The 20,172-nt window shown below is 38.6% G+C and overlaps 1 protein-coding gene across 10 annotated transcripts in view; it reads right to left on the bottom strand.

Annotated features, from left to right (window-relative positions):
• Positions 1 to 964: 964 nt before the first annotated feature.
• Positions 965 to 20,172, bottom strand: part of SEC31A (SEC31 homolog A, COPII coat complex component) — a 79,526-nt gene continuing 60,318 nt past the window's right edge. For 4 of the 10 annotated variants that reach the window (XM_054727784.1, XM_054727787.1, XM_054727786.1 and 1 more), the window contains 6 exons: positions 18,947 to 19,285; positions 11,857 to 11,915; positions 9,649 to 9,912; positions 7,091 to 7,210; positions 2,716 to 2,787; positions 965 to 1,527 (listed from right to left, as the gene is read on the bottom strand). In XM_054727784.1, coding sequence (XP_054583759.1) covers positions 1,348 to 1,527; positions 2,716 to 2,787; positions 7,091 to 7,210; positions 9,649 to 9,912; positions 11,857 to 11,915; positions 18,947 to 19,285 — 1,034 coding nt within the window. In that variant the 3' untranslated portion in view covers positions 965 to 1,347. Of the gene's footprint in view, positions 1,528 to 2,715; positions 2,788 to 7,090; positions 7,211 to 9,648; positions 9,913 to 11,856; positions 11,916 to 13,650; positions 13,690 to 18,946; positions 19,286 to 20,172 lie in introns of all 10 variants that reach the window. The other 6 variants (XM_054727785.1, XM_054727788.1, XM_054727790.1 and 3 more) reach the window with 3 other exon arrangements.

The following is a 20,172-nucleotide window of genomic DNA, read 5'->3' as shown; positions in this document are numbered from 1 at the left end:
ATCTTGAAAATGCCTAAATAAAGTTGTCATTTTTTCGTGGTGAAGAGACTGGACTCTGTGTAGATGAAGACACCTTGGCAGCTGTGGCGGCTGGCAATGGCAGCAGCAGCAGGGTGATGGGGGTGGCGCCTTCCCCTGATCAGCCCGGTTGCCTCCCGCAGAGGGAGGCCAGACTGCAGCTTAGGCCCGCTCCCCGTCAGTAGGACATCCCCTGGGGGCTCCCAGACTGTGAGAGGGGGCAGGCTGGGCTGAGGGACCACCCCCAGTGCATAAATTTTTGTGCACTGGGCCTCTAAGTCTATATAAATAAAAGCCTAAGCCATCGTTATGATGGAATGACCAGAACGATCGGTCACTATGATGCGCACTGACCACCAGGGGGCAGACGCTCAAAGTAGGAACTGCCCCTGGTGGTCAGTGCACTCCCACAGGGACAGCGTCGCTCAGCCAGAAGATGGGCTCACGGCTGGTGAGCGCAGTGGTGGCAGCGGGAGCCTCTCCTACCTCTGCGGCAGTGCTAAGGAGCAGCGAGCCGAATGGTAAGGAGCCTGCTGCTAAGGAGCAGTGAGCTAAGCAGTAAGGAGCGAGCGGGCAGACGGTAAGGAGCAAGGGATCCCACATTGCGAGCGGCTATGTCAATCATCCCTCGAGGAGTCCCACACTGCGAGAGGGTGCAGGCCGGGCTGAGGGACACCCCCTCCCGCCAGTGCACAAATTTCATGCACTGGGTCTCTAGTTTATTAATAAAGCTCAATGCATTCTACAGAGTGAAAACGCTCAGTCTTTTCCTAATATCGATACTAGCTAGTGATCCCACTTTTCATTAATATTTGCTAAAATAAAATCTATGTAGCAGGCTCTAAATTTAATTATTTGTTCAGGACCAGAATGAAACCAGACACACACAAAAAGGATTAAAGCAAACTGAGCAGCTGTTTAAAAAAAAGACTACGTACATTTAAAATAAGATTACACACTTTAATCTGATTGACACGGAGGAAGTAGGGAGGACATGAAAGAACTTAGCTTTAGCTCTGCTTTATACATAACCAGATGCTCCTTTTCCAAAAATACACTAAGGGTTTTAAAACCACATTTTATCAGAATACATCAGGAAAACATACTATGTGTAATTCAAGAAATACGCTATTTGCATAAGAAAATCATCATGTGCAATAAAAGACTAAAACAAAGCACTGGGGTTTGGAGCAGTTTTAAGGTGAGTATCTCTACAGAAATAGTGTAAATGCTATGGAAACATGCTAATGAGGATTGGTCCATATTTTATCATTTTAAAACATGTTTCTTTGGAAAATGGCAATATTGGCTGGGAGTGAAGCTGTCCTTTTAGACACCCAGCTTATTGGCCTGGGTGAGGACAACTTTGAGAACGGGCATGAAAGCAGAGGTCTCGCTGAAGTTGCTGGTGCTGACTATGTGGGTGTGGATGGTTAAGCCTTCGGAGTAGTTCCGTGTTTCAATGCTCCTTGCAATGTTGTGTAAGCCATTGATGATTGTGGGTGAAAGCTGAAATAAAGATGGAACCAAGAGAAGTAATTAAATTAGGGGAGAATTCCCATGAGATCCTCTACAGACATTAAACCATGATACTTAAAAGGAGCTTAATATAAACATTATAAAAATATATAAACCATTTAGCACTTCTAGAAATAGTTTTTTAGACCAAGCAACACTTAAGTTATAAAACAGAACCATGAAAAAATGATATGGTAAGGAAATAATTTATGAATTAATTAAACATGTATGATAAGCCAGACTTTTCTTATAAGAAATGCCAGATTTTCTCCCCATGCTGAAATGCTAAGGTCTCTCTCTACTTAAGAGTTTTAATTCTTTAATTATTTTAGAAATAGACACACCTTAAAAAAAAAATTCTTAATCATGATATCTTAATGTAAGGACCCATTTTATTCCTAAATCTAGTCTACACTAGAGATCCTGAACTTCTGATCTATTTCACTTAGTAGGGCAAAATTCCTCATCAGGTACTAAATTTATCTACTCTTAACTGCTTTTCAGAATCCTGTCATCTCTTAAAACCATAAAACCAACAGTTTTTTTCATTACTTGGCTTACAAGTCCACAATTTTGAGGGAAGACTTTATTTTGGATCAGTCCATGGATCAACCACACAACTACCACTGTTTTATAGCAACTTTCTTTGATTTGGTTCTCATGAGATAAATGGTTACTTTATCTGATGGGATCGGTGTGAGAAATGGGGAAGGGGAATACTGAAATGCAAAAATATAAAGAAGTCCCAGAGTTACTTTTTTTTTTCTGGCCTAGTGCTTTCATTAATAAAGCCAAGCTATTCTAAAAAGGAATGGAGAGGTGGGGACAAGAGACCAGAAGACTGCCTTTTTTCCTACTGTTGGCTATCTTCATAGTCATAGCACATTAACCTGCTCCTCTGTGGCTATATGTGACTTCGCCTTTGAGTAATAGGTGTGCTAGAAGAAAAGGATCAGGAGTCTTAGACTGAGAAAGACTACAGATTTGGTCTCTGGAAAACTAAGTATCTTCCCACTCTGATTTCTTTATTCAAGGGACATATAAAACAAACAGAAGGCCAATTACCTTAACAAGACAGTTTGTCCCCACGCACACTACATGCAAGTGCTGCTCAGATGCTTATTTTAGCTACTGGGAATAAATGACTATCATAAATCCTTCTTTTCCCCACAAACTTACTGTCTGTTCCCTAAGTTTATCATACAGAAACTCCAAGCGTTTGTTGGCATCATCTAGCTTCCTTTTGGTTTGCTGCAGGAGAAGAAAAACAGATATGTTATATTTGAACATTAACTTTTATCCAAAAAAATTGTCCTATCTCATTTCACTAAACCTTACACTCATGATGTTGAATAGCTTCATTTTATAAAGAAAGGGAGGCAACTATGCTGAGAAACTTGATCAGATTATTAGGACAGAGGTCAGTAATCTCCAAACGGGAGAAAGGTGAGAGGATGAGCCTCTTCCCTCTAGTGCACAGAGTACTGGCTGGATTTCATGTGGACTGCAAGCTCACTGGACAAGGTGTGTGCATGTACAGGTGCACTATATCCACAGCAAGAGGCAGGGCCATCTGAAGGCAGCAATGGGTCAATGTACTACAGAAAAGAATGTCTAAGTACAGTTATAAATTATGGGTGCTAGAAAGCAAACATATAAGTGAACTAAGATCTTGTTTTAGCCTTCCAAAAATATTAGGTATACACTTAGTTATTTGGTATGTTTAATCCTGCCTCTTTCTGAGAATTTAAAACATCAATAAAAAGAAAAGAAAATTATCGTCTGGTAACTTAAGGCTACAAAGAGGGAAGTAGTAAAATTAGTTCTTAAGTTAAGGGGATTCCCCCACCCCACCCTAATATTACGGGTACAGTGAGAGCAAACTACTCTAAAATCAAAATGGCCATAGCCAATTTGGCTCAGTGGGTAGAGCGTCAGCCTGCGGACTGAAGGGTCCCCAGTTGCCTAGGTTGTGGGTTCGATCCTCAGTAGGGTGCATACAGGAGGCAGCCAATCAATGATTCTCTCTTATCATTGATGTTTCTAACTCTCTTTCCCTCTCCCTTCCTCTCTGAAATCAATAAAAATATATTTATATATAAAAAAACAATCAAAATGAAAGACTTAAAATTAAAATTAACTTACTGATCTACATTATGCAACAGCTTTACCAGGTGTACCAGTTAATAACGCGGAATCTTTTCAATAGATCGAGTTACACATATGTTGATATATATGCGATGTGATATGTATGCTATTTTGTTGTATGGACAGCTAGCTTCAAAACTTCATATGTCAAATTTGCTGAAGGTGTTAACATCATAGATATTTTTACACTTAAAAATGTCAAATTTCGTGCCAAAAAAAGAGCATTTGCGGTAAGTTTTAATTCATTACTTTATTTTGAAGAAAAGTGCTACTGAAAGTTATTGTATATTCGGGAAGCTTATGGTGAACATGCTCCATCTCAAGATACTTGTGAACGCTGGTTTAAATGCTTTAAAAGTGATGATTTCGATGTGAAAGGCAAAGAACTTCCAGGTCAACCAAAAAAGATGGAAGACCAACAATTACAAGCATTATTGGATGAAGATGCTTGTCAAACTCAAAAACAACTTGCAGAAAGATTAAACGTTGCTCAACAAACAATTTCTGATCGTTTACAAGCAATGGGAAAGATTTTAAAGGAAGGAAAATGGGTGCCACATCAACTGAACAAAAGACAAATGGAAAACTGAAAAATCATCAGTAAAATGTTGCTTCAACGGCACGGAAGTATTTTTTGCATCGAATTGTGACTGGCAATGAAAAGTGGATTTATTTTGAGAATCCCAAACGCACAAAATCATGGGTTGATCCAGGTCAACCATCAACATCGACTGCAAGTCCAAATCGATTCGGAAAGAAGACAATGTTCTGCGTTTGGTGGGATCAGGAAGGTGTGGTGTATTCTGAGCTTCTAAAACCAGGTGAAACTGTTAATACTGATTGCTACCGACAACTATCAATTTGAACCACGCTTTGATCATAAAACGACAAGAATGGGCCAGAAGACATGGCAAAGTAATTAACCCACCCGCTGTATTCACCAGACTTGATCCTTCACGTTACCACTTGTTTCGATCGATGGCACATGCACTTTCTGAGCAGCACTTCAAAACGTATGAAGAAGTGTAAAATTGGGTCTCTGAATGGTTTGCCTCAAACCAAGAATAGTTCTATTGGGAAGGTATCCACAAATTACCTAAAGTTGGGGGAAATGTGTAGCTAGCGATGGACATTACTTTGAATAAAGCACTTTTGATGTTTCTCTTGAAATTATCGTGTTTTCTTTGATTACAAAATCCGCATTATTAACCGGTTCACCTGGTAGACCTGACACTGTTCTTCAAAATTTACTAAGTGCCTATTGTGTGCCATGCTGGGGACACAGACTTATGTCTCAGGGAGCTCATATTCTATTGGGTAGGAAAGTATACTAAATAAACAATATGTTCTATGCCAGATGGTGATGAGTGCCGTAAAGAAAAGTTAACAGGGTGAGGGGGCTGGAGGTGGTAAAGAAAGGCTGATGGCTAATGGGACATTGGAGCAGAGCCTGGAACAAGTGAGGAGTGAGCCATGCAGTTATGTGGGGGAAGAGGTCCTGGCAGAAGGAGCAACAAGCACAAGTCCCTGATGCTGAGATGCTCTCGGTGTATGTGAGGAAGGAATGTCAGCATGTCAGAAGAGGACAGAGGAAGAGATGAAACCACTGAGAATGACATCACAAACTAAGTTGTGCTGCAAAATTCCTTTGTGTTTTTTGGACATAATTAAAGTGAAAATAAGAATAAAGCCATACTATAAAAATGGTTCCAATTGCCCTTGGCCAGTGTGGCTCAGTTGGTTGGAGCACTGTCCCATGCACCAGAAGGTCACGGGTTCAATTCCGAGTCAGGGCAAATACCTTGGTTGCAAGATCGATCCCCGGTCGGGGCATGTTGGAGAGGTAACTGATCGATGTGTCTCACATTGATGTTTCCTTCTCTCTCTCTCCCTTCCACCCTCTCTAAAATCCAATTTTAAAAAATGGTTCCAACTATTGATTGACATGGACTTGTGTGGAGGGGAACCTTTCTAGTCCCTGTTCAAAGTTAATCTCACATAGCCCAAGGGGGAAGGGGCAGGGGTAGCTGGGCAAGAGAGGATATTAGAACTTCTCCGCAACTAGTTACAGAAATTACTGGAATAGTTTGTCTTTTTTGGTTCTCTTCTGCCTAAGGCTTCTGTGGACCCAGAAGGAAGATGGCATGGTGACCTAGAAGAAGTTACTGAGCTGGGCCATGAACTCTGTGTCCTCCCAACCTCTCTATACTGATTCATGCCTGAAAGAGGACTGGAGTTTTCCCACATATTTTATAGGGACGCTTCTGTTTTTGAATGACTGTGGCCTGTCTATTTAGAGGTGTGCAGATCAGATAGTGTTTACCTGGCTATCAGCTTCACCTGCCTCTCTGTACTAGCTTAGTCATTTGGTTAGAGGTCATCCAGTGCACCGAAGGGTCACTGGTTCAATTAGCAGTCAAGGCACATAAGTAGGTTGCAGGTTTGATCCTGTTAGGACAAGAATGGGAGGCAACCCATCAAAGTGTTTTGTTTTGTTTTCCCTCTCTTCCTTTCCCCTCCTCTCGCTCTAGAATTACTGAAAAGTATATCCTCAGGTAAGAACTTAAAAAAAAATAGTCAGACACTAGGTTTACATTAAACCTTCCCTGCCTCTGCTTTCCTAACACTTTAAGTTCAGGGAATTGCCTTCCAAAAGACCAGCAGAAGGCTGCACACATTAATACTCAATGTTGATGAAACAACAAATTCCAGAAGCTGTTTTTCAAGCAGACAAGTGGCCAGTGGCTAAATAAGTCTATTCAATGTTTATTGGCAGAAATTAAAATTTCATCTAAAACAAAACTGGCTTTGTGGAGTTTTTGTTGTTGCCAATTCACAGGCATCCTTTAAGTAAATGAAATAAAATGAGTTGCTTTAACTATGAATATGACTCCAATATCTACAACATTTAACTATTTTTATGATCTTTGCAAAGTTATGTATAAGATTATCTACTTTTAAAAGCTTCGATGTAAACTCGGAAAGAGATCCAAGTCTGAATTTCCTGCATACCACTATTCTGTTCTATTTATGTGCCAAGCGTGAGGTTTGCTGATGAGAAGCAGTACACAGTGGTTGAGAGCATAACTTCTGGAGCCAGCCTCGGTATGAATGCTGGCTTGGACCTTGGTTGTTACTTACTGCTTTTTTGCCTTAATCTCCTCATCTATAGAATAAAGTTGACAATTCTACCCACCATGGGATTGTTGTGAGGATTAAATAAATATATATAAGAAGTATTTAAATACATTTATATATATATAAAGCAAACTATGTTAAGTGCTACTAGTTTTATTATTTTTGTAGAAACTTTTAAGATATATCTTGTAAGATGTTAAGCACTAATTATAGAAAAATGTAATAAAGGCTTATTTTAATTGGGCAAAATATGAGAAAAAATACATACAGGATCTGTGGCTGAAGAGAGGCAGCGCTGAATAAGATCCTCAAATGTGGTCTTTAGAATGAGGTGCTCATCTGGAATAGGTTTCTTGGTAATTTTTTCTGTGGGTAAAGCCTGCACATGCTGGAAGAAATATACCACAAAATGAGTAGAAATGACCAGAAATTACCTGTATACACAAAGCCCTGAAACTGCGATACAGAGAAACCAACTACCTTATAGACAGGCTACTCAAAACTAAATGAAATTTAATATACGAAATCACTGAGATGAGTAAAAATGAAAATCAGATATACAGAAGATACAGCTACTCCTCCTACAGCTTTGATTCTTAAAAACAGGATTAGATATAAAGTATTTAATTAATTATGGAACATATATTGATCACTATTGTATATTAATCAATGGGAAGTAGAGCTGTGCCAGTAAGAAATAAAAAGAACAAGGCATTTAAAAAGTTGGCCAGTTAGAGCAGCTATTTACTCTGTGTGTTGGCTCATTTTTGTTTATCCTGGCATTCTTCTATTCTTTGGTTTACTTTTAGAGGTTGTAATTGGGCTATTAACCAACTGTAAGATTAAGCCAAAGGTTAGGATAGAAAAGACCATGATGTTACTGAGTATAAAAATGGAAAAACAAAGAAGGAATGTATAAGTTTAAAAAATTTTGATATATTAGTTCATTCATTCAAAAAATATTACGCAATTATGGCCCAGGCACTAGTTATGTATTAATGAGCCAATACAGAAATGATCGCAGCCCTCGGGGAGTTTACAGGCTAATGAAAGAGAAAGTTTAAAAATGTCCTAAGTACATGTAAAATAGCAACTGCGGTAAGCCAACAGACAATATAACTGAAATTTAATTAAGGGAAGGCCCTCTTCAGGGATTAGAAGGATAAGTAGGAGTAAAGCAGTTATATTGGTGAGGGGTGGGGAAACGGGTGTTTCCAGACTGAGGAAGAACATGTACAAAGGCAGGATCATGACACAAGGGGACTACAAGGAGACCAGTGTGGCTAGAGCAGAGGAGCAGGAGGAGTATGAACTGAGTCCTTACAGACAAGTGAAATATTTTGGGTTTTATCCTGAGAACAATGGGAAGCTGTAATGTTTTAAGCAAACAGGAGATAAGACCAGATTAGAGTTGGGTAAAGTAAATGCTGGCAGACCAATTCGAGGCTCCTGCATTGCTGAAGACTGGAGATGAAGGTAGTGTGGATCAAACTGGAAATGTTGAGAAGGTAGTTGAGAGAGATTTGGGGATAGATTTGAAAAAGAGGTTAGAAGAAAAAGAATACTAACGGCTCTCCCTTTCAATGGTAACTAAGGTTCTAGTCTAGATGAGTAGAGCATGAGCACTCACGTCTAAACAAAAATCAATGGCTGGGTAGTTTCCCAAACTAACATAGACTTGTAATCATAAAAAAAAATTAACAACACATATTTATAACTTATGTTCTTGTGGAAAAAAGCAAGTCCTCTTACCTCCATCAAAACACTGGTTTTTATAATGCAACTTTTAATATTCAGAAGTTCCTTAGGCAGAACTCGCTTAATAAAAAAGCATACTTGTACGATAGCGATACAATCGTTATAAATTTGAGTTCAATGAGTCAAAGACAAAAACAGAAGAACTAGTTTTATACTTGGGCAGGAATTTGTTCATCTTATGTTAAACTTTGGCCCAGGCTCTTTACTTTTCATGAACAGATCAAAATGTTTATCTTTGTATGTCTAAATCAGTTATATGTAAATGTAATAGATTTTTCATCATCTAAAACCCTATCATCCTAGCTGGTTTTGGTCAATGGATAGAGCGTCGACCTGCGGACTGAAGGGTCCCGGGTTCGATTTCTGTCAAGGTTGCAGGTTCCCTGGACCTGGTCAGGGTGCATGTGGGAGGCAACCTATCGATGAGTCTCTCTCACATCAATATTTCTCTCTGTTTCTCCCTCTCCTTTCCATTCTCTCTAAAAATCAATGGGGAAAAAAAAAGGCAAAAAAAAAATAAAAATCAATGGAATAATATCCTGAGATGAGGATTACTAAAAATAAAAATAAATAAAATCCTGCCAACCAGCAGTTTGTATGTGAAAAGCAAATATAAATTTAGATCTCCATCCGAAGATAAGGCTCTATATAATTAGTTCTTACACATACATAAGAAAAGATATAACTCATTACATTTTTATTTTACAATTTAAAGGGATACACCTTTGAAAACAGATTCTGCTTAACCACTTTGAAGGCAAATATGGATTAAACTGAAATTGTGCCTACTAATTAGGTATACTGCAATTACTAAGTTACTGGAAACACACACTAGCAAATATACAAGTCTCTTCTAGAAAGTTTGTATATGGCCATGTAATTGAAAAATAATATACATACATAACTAATCTTTTAAAAAGCGTTACTATTTTTTATTCAGTTTGTCTAAATTGAAACCAAATTTGCATGTTCATTAATAAAGGTGTAGCCATAAAAGTTAACACATTAAAAAAAGTTTACTGAAATAGAGCCCTCTCCTGTTCCACTTCCAGAGATTTTTACTGTTACCTGGATGGTATTTCCAATAGGACCTCCTGGGGCACCTTCAATATTGGGCTTTGAGAAAGATGGTGGCATGCCTGGTTGACCAAGGGGTTGCTGTAAGCCCTGGAAGGAGGGCTGGCCACCTGGAAGATGTGGCTGGGAGAATGAAGCTTGGTTTGACAGTGGACCTGGAGCTGAAGGTTGTTGCAGCATCTGTGACTGGGGGTCACCCATGGGGTTCATGATTGGTGATGTGATGGGAACAGGAGGCAAAAAGTTTTCTGGCATCTTTTAAAAGATCGTAATAGAAGACAAGAATGAGAAAAAAAATGATAGCAACATTTCCTCGGATTTAAATAAGGGAGTTAGACTATTCCATGATTTAAAAACATTTAAATAGAATATTTTCAAATGAAATTTTATGCAGAAGTTTAGAGTAAAACAGAAGTAGAGCTAATCTGGCTAAGAGGGTTGAAGAGCTCAAACCTAGACCTCTCAGTTTCCCCATTTGATCCCACACTTACTCCTATAATGAGGAGCTAAAATCACGGTGTTTTTTAAAGAGGATGTCAAAGTCTGGAGAATATTATCCAATAATACTAGATTCAGATATGCCAAATATGTTTGTGTTTAATATGACTGCAGTGTAGCCCTAATCAGTTTGACTCAGTAGATAGAGCATCAACCCAAGGACTAAAGGGTCCCAGGTTCAGCTCCGGTCAAGGGCACATACCTCGGTTGCAGGCTTGATCCCTGTCCCTGATCAGGGCGTGTGTGAGAGGCAACCAATTGATGTGTCTCTCTCATATTGATGTTTCTCTCTCTCTCTCTGTGTCTCTCCCTCCCTTCCACTCTCTCTAAAAATAAATGGAGCCGAAACCGGTTTGGCTCAGTGGATAGAGCGTCGGCCTGTGGACTCAAGGGTCCCAGGTTCGATTCCGGTCAAGGGCATGTACCTTGGTTTCGGGCACATTCCCAGTAGGGGTGTGCAGGAGGCAGCTGATCGATGTTTCTCTCTCATCGATGTTTCTAGCTCTCTATCCCTCTCTCTTCCTCTCTATAAAAAATCAATAAAATATATATTTTTAAAAATCAATAAATAAAAAAAATTAAAATTAAAATAAATGGAAAATTATCCTTGGGTGAGGATAAATAAATAAATAATATTGCAATGTAATACCCTTTCCCTACATCACTAAGTGGATACTGCCTGTCACAATCACACAAAAAGTAGATTAAGTTTCTGATTATAACTAAATTTTGGGTTTTCTTGCTGATTTATTGTCTCCCAATTTTATGTTATGGCCTCTTATTACTATACTAGAGGCCCAGTGCACAAAATTTGTGAACGGGGGGTGGGGGATGGAAGGGGATGTTCCTCAGCCCAGCCTGTACCCTCTCCAATCTGGGATCCCTCTCACAATCCAGGACTGCTGGCTCCCAACTGCTCGCCTGCCTGATTGCCCCTAACCGCTTCTGTCTGCCAGCCTGATCACCCCTTAACCAGTCCCCTGCCAGCCTGATCGACGCCTAACTGCTCCCCTGCCGGCCCGATTGCCCCTAACTGCTCTCCCCTGCTGGCCTGGGCGCCCCCAACTGCCCTCCCCTGCAGGCCTGGTCACCCCTAACTGCCCCCCCTGCTGGCCATCCTGGTGCGGCCATCTTTGACCACATGGGGGCGGCCATCTTGTCTATTGGAGTGATGGTCAATTTGCATCTTACCTCTATTAGATAGGATTGGGGGAAAGAGATCACTAGGAGGAAAAAGTAGAAAATGGCTTGGGGAGAAGGAAGAAAAATATTACCTTGTGCTCTAAAAGCTCAATAGTTACTGATATCTAAACAATGCTCAACTATAAGGATATTTCTTCATTCATATTGCATGTGACAGACAAAATATATTTACTAAATTCATGATTACTGTTGAAACCCTAAAACCAAAGTAACTCCTAAAAAATTTTGAGAAGCCTGAAATTTTGTTTCTTACTCTTTGAAAGAAGAGTTGGTACATTATATTTTGCCTCCTCAAAGAGGTTTATTCATAGCACTATACTGTTTTCTACTTTCTTTCCTTTCCTTCATCAATTCAAAGATGTAAGCTGAAATACACTTTAAATATTTCAATCAGTAAGCTTTGCCTTTAAAAGGATCAGTGAAGTGTGGTGTGCTCCATGTGGCTATATGATTAATAGACCATCTGTAGGCAACTGGACAGATAACTTTTTCTAGTACCTTCTTCTTCTTGGGTACTCTGTTCAAAGCTGGAGGATCATTCCAACCGTTCTGAGGACCTATAACAGATAATAGAAGGCATTTTCCTTTAGAATCCTGAAAAGAAGAAAACCAGATTGTATCCATTATAGAATACATTCAAATTCTGCCTAACCCTAAGATAACTGTCACAAAAGTTTTATCAGCTGAGGATCACTATGTAACCCTGGATTCTCAAACTCATTACCTCTAAAAATCACAAGGCACTGGCTTAGTAGACAAGATAACCTGCCATTAAAATGAAAGAGCTATGCTAAACAGTGAAGTATTTACATCTATATTGGTATATAACCAAGATCTGTTAACTATTCTCAATAAAGAAAAAATAAATCACTACAGTCCGCTTTAATAATGTCTTGATATTCAACATACAAAAAGAATAAAAGTACTAATTTCCTATTTCCCAAAAGAGCAATTCAATATAAGCTAACTATCCACATGGTAGAAACACTTTTTTTTAAAAAAAAAAGAGAGCCCAACTATGCAACAGCAGTACTTTTTATCTTTGCCTTAGGATTACTTACAAAGTAGAAAAGGACATTCAAATATCTGAGATAATAATTCTTTTAATGCCACCACCCAAATTCCAGGCTGGCAGCAAATATAAAATTAAACTACTGTCAACTTTAGTAAATTTGCTCTTTAAAAATAAAACACCTGTTGCCTGGCTGGTATGGCTCAGTGGTTGAGTGTCAACCTATGAACCAGGAGGTCACAATTCAATTCCCGGTCAGGGCACATGCCCGGTTGTGGGCTCAATCCTCAGTGGGGGCTGTGAAGGAGGAAGCCAATCAATGATTCTCTCTAATCACTGATGTTTCTCTCTCTCTCTCCCTATCCCTTCCTCTCCGAAGTCAATAAAAATATATATTTTTAAAAACACACCTGTCAAAAAAACTGGTGACAGAAAAAGTGAAGAAAAAAAAACAAAAACAAAAGCCAACACACCTGTCATCTTAAAGTGAGAAATGGATGTAAGTAGCAGAACTCATTAACTACCCTAAATGCTAGTATCTTTAAAGAAAAGAGGAATAAAACATACTAGAAATAAAACAGGGTAATTTCCAAATCACAATATAATCATGTTACAGTTCATCCAGTTTTGTATATATGTATATGTAAAGGCAAAAATTACTCTTTTAATAAATTAAATATTCTTTCAGAATTTTACCTTGTTTTATTGGTATCCTTGACATTAAAATCACAAAATTGCTTAGCAAACCAAAGAATCTGTGATTAATACACAATGCCACAGAAGCTTTTTTTAAAAAAAGATCTTTTCCTACCCAGCATGTGTTCATCTGCCTTGATTTTAAAGACAGAATAAATTTTCTACAAGTTCACTAGAGACAGAATGCCAAATGAGCTTCAGAACTCTCGAGCTAATCACAAACTATTAAACCACATGCTACTATCTGCTTAACAAATTCTTAAAGTTTTGGTTATACATAGATTAATCATTCAAATCTCTCCCATCACCGTCTAATCTTAATCATATATAAGACAATCTTGGTATTGTCATTGTCTGCATGTCTATATCAAATAGATGACTTTTATGATGTAAAGCAACTTGTGTCATCATGTTAATTCAATCAGTTCCAAGACCTGATTAATTAAGAAGCCAAATTTTTTAAATGATACTGATCAGATTTAGGATATCACCAGCTTTGAAGTTCACATGCATTATTGTGAATGTCTAATAATTCCATTCAATGATTCAGAGATTTCCAAAAGTTTATTTTATAACCAAGTCACCTTCCAACATATTTGCCTGGTCTTGCATAGACTGATTTTCTGTAGACAAAATGTAAAAGTCACTTAAACAGTATTATCAAAGACATTCTAAACTCTACTTTTCATTTTATAATTGTTTCTTCTCTCTCCCTCAGGTCCCAGAAAGAACAAACTAACTTTATAAGGGAATAAAACTTTTTAATTGAGTCATTTGAAATGTCAGTTTTTAGGTAAAGCAAATCATTTATGTCAGATCTAATCAACTCCTAAACAGCACTTTTTTCTCTTATTGTGCTAGATGTCTCTTTAAAAATTTTATTCCTTCTTATTTAAAATAAATTTCCCCTGTTTGCATCAATTATTTTTCTATGATTTGACCAATGAAGCTCAGAAATATTACTGGGGGGAGAGTTACCCTAACATATTATACTTAATGTGTCTACTAATTCCCCCCCAAATATATGCCTAACTGAATCCTCCTAACCTCAAACCATGAAATATATTAGGCATGTTTTATTCCAGCCCAGATAATCCTTGTTCAAATTTCTTATCAATTTAACACAGTTTTGTCTCAGCTATAATTTTAACCTCTTTCAATATTTTTGCTTTTATGTCTTTAAACTATTTAAATATGATTTTTAAAAAACACAATTAAATTGACTTCTATGTTATAGAGACATACTTTAATAAGTAAAGCAAGCTACATGAAGAACATGAATAGCTATAGAAGACAGTATTATGGAGGTTCATTATGAATGTGCACAATGATACTTTTAGTCAATATTTTAAAAAATCAACACAGTATTGTCTAATCTGGAACATGATTCTTTTTTTTTTTTAATTTTAACATTTGTTTTTCTTTTTATATATATATATTTTATTGATTTTTTACAGAGAGAAAGGGAGAGGGATAGAGAGTTAGAAACATCGATGAGAGAGAAACATCAATCAGCTGCCTCCTGCACACCTCCTACTGGGAATGTGCCCACAATGTACATGCCCTTGACCGGAATCGAACCTGGGACCCTTCAGTCCACAGGCCAACGCTCTATCCACTGAGCCAAACAGGTTAGGACTGTAACATGATTCTTTTATAAAACTGTAAAGAGGAGATAATCTTTATTCTTTCAAAAAACTACAGAATGGGGATAAATCTCTTTCATACTCTTTAAACATGACATGACTTTTCCCTGGACTGTTTTCCTTGCCTCTGATTTCTGCCATGCTGCCCACAATCTATTTTGTAGGACCACCTCCAGATGAGCCCCCCTCAAGTACCAATTTGACTATGCCTATGAGCCGTTCAAACTCCTTCACTAGAACTTTTCTTCTTATCAGCTATATATATAAAAGCCTAAGCAACCGGTCGACTGGTAGCTATGACGCTCACTGACCACCAGAGGGCAGATGCTCAATGCACGGAATCATGCCGAAACCGGCAGTCCGACATCCCCCGAGGGGTCCTGGATTGCGAGAGGGCACAGGCCAGGCTGAGAGACCCCACCAGTGCACAAATCCGTGCACCGGGCCTCCAGTATGAGTGTAAAAGTCTTGCCCAGGCATTTAAGGCTTTCCAAAATTTGGACCATGTACAAATTTTATGTTCCAACTTATAACAAAGCTATGTGATGTACACTAGAAATGCACTGTCTTTTTCTGCTTCCTTACCTCCATCTGGAATAATTGTGATTACAGACTGAACAGATACTCATTAAGAATTTACTGAATAATGCCCTAACTGGTTTGGCTCAGTGGATAGAGCATCGGCCTGCAGACTCAAGGGTCCCAGGTTCAATTCCGGTCAAGGGCATGTACCTTGGTTGCAGGCACATCCCCAGTAGGGGGTGTGCAGGAAGCAGCTGATCGATGTTTCTCTCTCATCGATGTTTATAACTCTCTATCCCTCTCCCATCCTCTCTAAAAAAATCAATAAAATATATTTTTTTAAAAAAAGAATTTACTGAATAAGCCCTGGCCGGTGTGGCTCAGTTGGTTGGGCATCATCCCATGCACCAAAGGTTGATGGTTCAATTCCTAGTCAGGTCACATGCCCGGATTGCTGGCTTGATCCCCAGTAGGGGCTGTGCAGAAGGCAACTCATGGATAAAGTTTCTCTCTCATCATCAATGTTTCTCTCTGCCCCCTCCTTTCTCTCTAAAAAAAAAATCAATTTAAATGTATTTTTTAAAAGAATTTACTGAATAAAAAATAATTTACTGAATGAATTTTGTGTTGACTGCAACATTAGTTTCTGTGAGTGTGGGCACATTACTTCGTGGTTCACTAATAGTCAGAGGGTTTGAAAATCCTAGTATCTGTCAAGAATCATCCAATGGACAAGCAGAATTCCTAAATCCTACAGGGAACCATGATATGATTTAAGACACATTAGAACAAAGATAAAATTTCCAGTCACAATCACTTACATAACCTAAGCAAAAATTTTAGGAAATAAAATATGATAAAGCTATAACTGTTAATTAAAATAGAAGGGACTATTAACATGCAAAAGGTAACAAAGCAGCTAACTTGGTGCATGCTGAATACTGAAAAAGTTTGTTTGGCTTCTTCCTCCTAAAAGTCACTCTGCTTTTCAGCCAGGTTAGAACATTCTGTTACTTTGTACATAAGCAAAGATTTTATCTCATAGCCAAATGCACTTTTGCTTAAGAAGAAAAAGATAACCATGCAAATATTTAACTTAGATAATGAAGTAATAAATGCCTAAAACATGTTGCAACATGGCTTTTCTAATTCCAACCCTCATAGCTATTTCTATCACATTAGGACTAGATACTATAGTAAAAAAGAATGAACGTGGCTTTGAAGACTAAGAGACCTAGGTTTGTATCTCAACTTGGAGACTATTACAGTACAACCATGAGACCATAATACAACTCCTAGAAAACTCAGATTTCCTCATGTCTATTTAAATAAGAAAATACTTGTTGCCCCGCTGGTATTGCTCAGTGGTTGAGCATCGACCCATGCACCAAGAGGTCGACAGATCAATTCCCAGTCAGGGCACATGCCCGGGGTTGCGGGCTTGATCCCCAGTAGGGGGTGTACAGGAGACAGCCAATCAATGTTTCTCTCATCAATGTTTCTCTTTCTCTTTCTCTCTCTCTCTCTCTCTTCTTCCGCTCTCTAAAAATCAATAAAAACATATTTAAAAAAATACTTGTCAAGTGCTGGTATGTGTCCAATGTACATTTAATAAATGATAATTCACTTCCCTACTTTCCTGCACACCATTTAAGTGGGGATTTACTTGAACACATCTTTCACTCATGAACTCTAGTTCACTGAAATAATGTTGATACTATCTTCACTCACCCTGGTTTTAAAGGTAAGTTTTAAACTCTATAACTGAATTAGCACTCCTCACTACAATATCAACCTATTGAAGTATCTGTATTGAAAATTCTAGATATTTTATTTGTGCAGTAAAAGATGATACATGTTGTGTGTGAGTGTATGTGTGTGATTTTTGGTGCTTTGGACTTTAATATTACATATCAAAGAAGAGAGGAGGAGATATGTGTATAATTCTGGATCCATAAGACTTTATTAGAAAAAAATATTTCCTTGCCCTGGCCGGTGTGGCTCAGTTGATTGGACCATCATACCATACACCAAAAGGTGGTGGGTTCGATTCCCAGTCAGGGCACATACCCAGATTGTGGGTTTGATTCCTGGTTGAGGCACGTGCAGGAGACAATCGATTGATGTTTCTTTGTCACATACATGTTTCTCTATTTATTTCCCTCTGAAAATCAACTTAAAAAATTTTTTTCTTAATAGGTTCTATTTTTTTATAAATGCTTTCAGTAATTAAATTTACTGGTTAGCACAGAAAAGGGGAAAAATTTATACTGGATCCCCCCCCCCCCCCCCCCAGGAGCAACTTCAGTATTAGGAACAAAGCAAGACTGACTCAGCTTTTTGCCCCTCTAGTATAAAACCATCAGTTATAATCTGAAAGAGAAACGATTTCCAAAACCAAAATGCACAGAGCTCTAATTTTGAGTGAGGTTTTTGTATTATCACAACAAATTTTGCTGTCCCTGTCTCCAAATGCTTTTAATGTATCAATGCATTCTATTTTCTTCATAAGCTTCTGACTAGGTACTATTGTTATTCTGAGGAAACTGAGGCTTAAAGAAGTTAAGTAACCTACACAAGGTCACATAACTAGAAAGTAGTAAAGCTGGAATACAACCCAGGAAGTATTCTTAATCACTATGTTAGTGTTTCTTAGCCCTGGTATTCATTGATCCCTTTTTATAGCACATGCTTTTGGGGGCCCTTTTACTATCAAAAATGAAAATCAGATAATATAAACTACCCATAAAAAATGAACATAAGCCCTGACCGGTTTGGCTCGGTGGATAGAGCGTCGGCCTGCGGACTCAAGGGTCCCAGGTTCGATTCCGGTCAAGGGCATGTACCTTGGTTGCGGGCACATCCCCAGTTGGGGGTGTGTAGGAGGCACCTGATGGATGTTTCTCTCTCATTGATGTTTCAAACTCTCTGTCCCTCACCCTCTCTGTAAAAAAATTAATAAAATATATATTTAAAAAAAAATGAACATAATACTCTAATTGTAACATGAGAGAAAATTAATAACATGTATATTTCACTATAAAATCATAATTTTAATTAGAAATTTTCAGGTATAGCTACACTACTAGACAAAAAAAAAAAATGCACCTAGAGAGTTCTAAAATGTTTGAGAGGGTGGTACTGTCCTAATGGAGAACCAGTGCACTACTGTGCTACGATTTTCTCTGAGTTAGCAATTCTGTCACTTGTGTTCTCTTACTCTTTTCCTTTAGATAAGCATATCTCCTCCCCTTTAACAAATAAACATAATTATAAAATTTATACAACCTCACTAAAACTCTGTACTGTTTAATCTCCATGAGTGAATTTAAGGCACAAATAATTTTAAAAATTGAAAAATTCTCAGAAGAACATAGAGCATAGTTTTGCTCTAGTAAAATAATTAGTATCTATTAAATATGATTCCAACCACCACTTATCTTGATAAAAAATTTCTTACACTGACTTTGAATTCAATGTAAATTATATACTCTTACCCTTTTGAAGCTCTAAAGCTTTCCTCATTTCATTAGCAACTATTCATTATGGGAGAATATCACTTTTTGAAATAGTTTTAGAATGTTATAAAAGCTTAATTAACATTTCACATTGTCCAGTATACAAACAGTTAGAAATAATTCCCCTCCATCCACCCATGTGTTCATGAAAAAATAAAGGAGGGAGCCAAACCGAATCCCTTTCAAGCTCAGACCTGTTCTTTGGGACGCAGGCAGCTCACTGGCAGCAGGCAGTGTACCTGTTGTTCCAGGAGGTAGTGCATAAGCTGAAGATGGTGGAGCTCCTGGTCCGCCATGCTGGAAGGATGCTCCAGAGGAAGGGGGAGGGGGAAAAGAAGCAGTAGGACTGGAGGTAGGTGGAGAGACCTGGTGCTGTGCTGCATACAGCTGAGACTGCCCAGAATAGGAAGGAGCGGAAGGTATGTAAGGGGTGTTAGGGTAAGCGTTTGAAGCAGAAGAAGCAGCAGGCTGCTGAGGTCGATACGCTGCTGACCCCCCTGTTCCGAAGGAATACTGCTGGACTGGTTGATAAGCTACACCAAGGAGAAGAAATAAAAATTTTCATTAGTCACAAGTTTATTCAGAGTAACAGAAAACCAAAATTATCTCATTCTATGAAAACTGTTTTTACCATTCTTCTTTTAACAAGTTACAACCAAACATTAACACTTATGTTAGGTTTTGATAACTTAGATGCCCTAAATATACTAAGTCATTGGATCCCGTATCTGAAACCTGCTACCTTCAGATTGATGTGGACTATGAAAATCTTTGAAACATCAGAACCAAGAACTGCAAGATAAACCCTTTTCTATACTAGACTTTCTAGGGGGATCATTTCATAAAATATATAAATGTCTAGTCACTATGCTGAAACTAATATAATATTATATATCAACTGTAACTTAAAAGTAAATTTAAAAAGCAAAATAAATTTAAAAAAAGACTAAACTCTTTGCTGAGACTTCCTGTTCCTGTGAAAAGATTGCAGTGAAACCTACTAGCCACCAGATGGGACCATGGAGAAATTATACATCCAAAGAGAAATTACATATCATCCTATATAATAAAAGGCTAATATGCAAATCGACTGAACAGCAGAACGACCGGTCGCTATGATGCATACTGACCACCAGGGGGCAGACGCTCAATGCAGTAGCTGCCCCCTGGTGGTCAGTGTGCTCCCACAGGAGGAGCGCCACTCAGCCAGAAGCTGGGCTCATGGCTGGCGAGTGCACCGGCGGTGGCAGGAGCCTCTCCCGCCTCCACGGCAGTGCTAAGGATGTCCGACTGACAGCTTAGGTCCACTCCTCGTGGGGAGCAGGCCTATGCCCTCAGTTGGACATCCCCCGAGGGCTCCAGGACTGCGAGAGGGCGCAGGCCGGGCTGAGGGACCCCACACCCCCCAGTGCACAAATTT

Source organism: Eptesicus fuscus, chromosome 2, assembly GCF_027574615.1.
Source record: "Eptesicus fuscus isolate TK198812 chromosome 2, DD_ASM_mEF_20220401, whole genome shotgun sequence".
Taxonomy (NCBI): Eukaryota; Metazoa; Chordata; class Mammalia; order Chiroptera; family Vespertilionidae; genus Eptesicus; species Eptesicus fuscus.
Note: the sequence above shows the minus strand (reverse complement) of the source record. Positions and strands in the feature narration are given on the sequence as shown.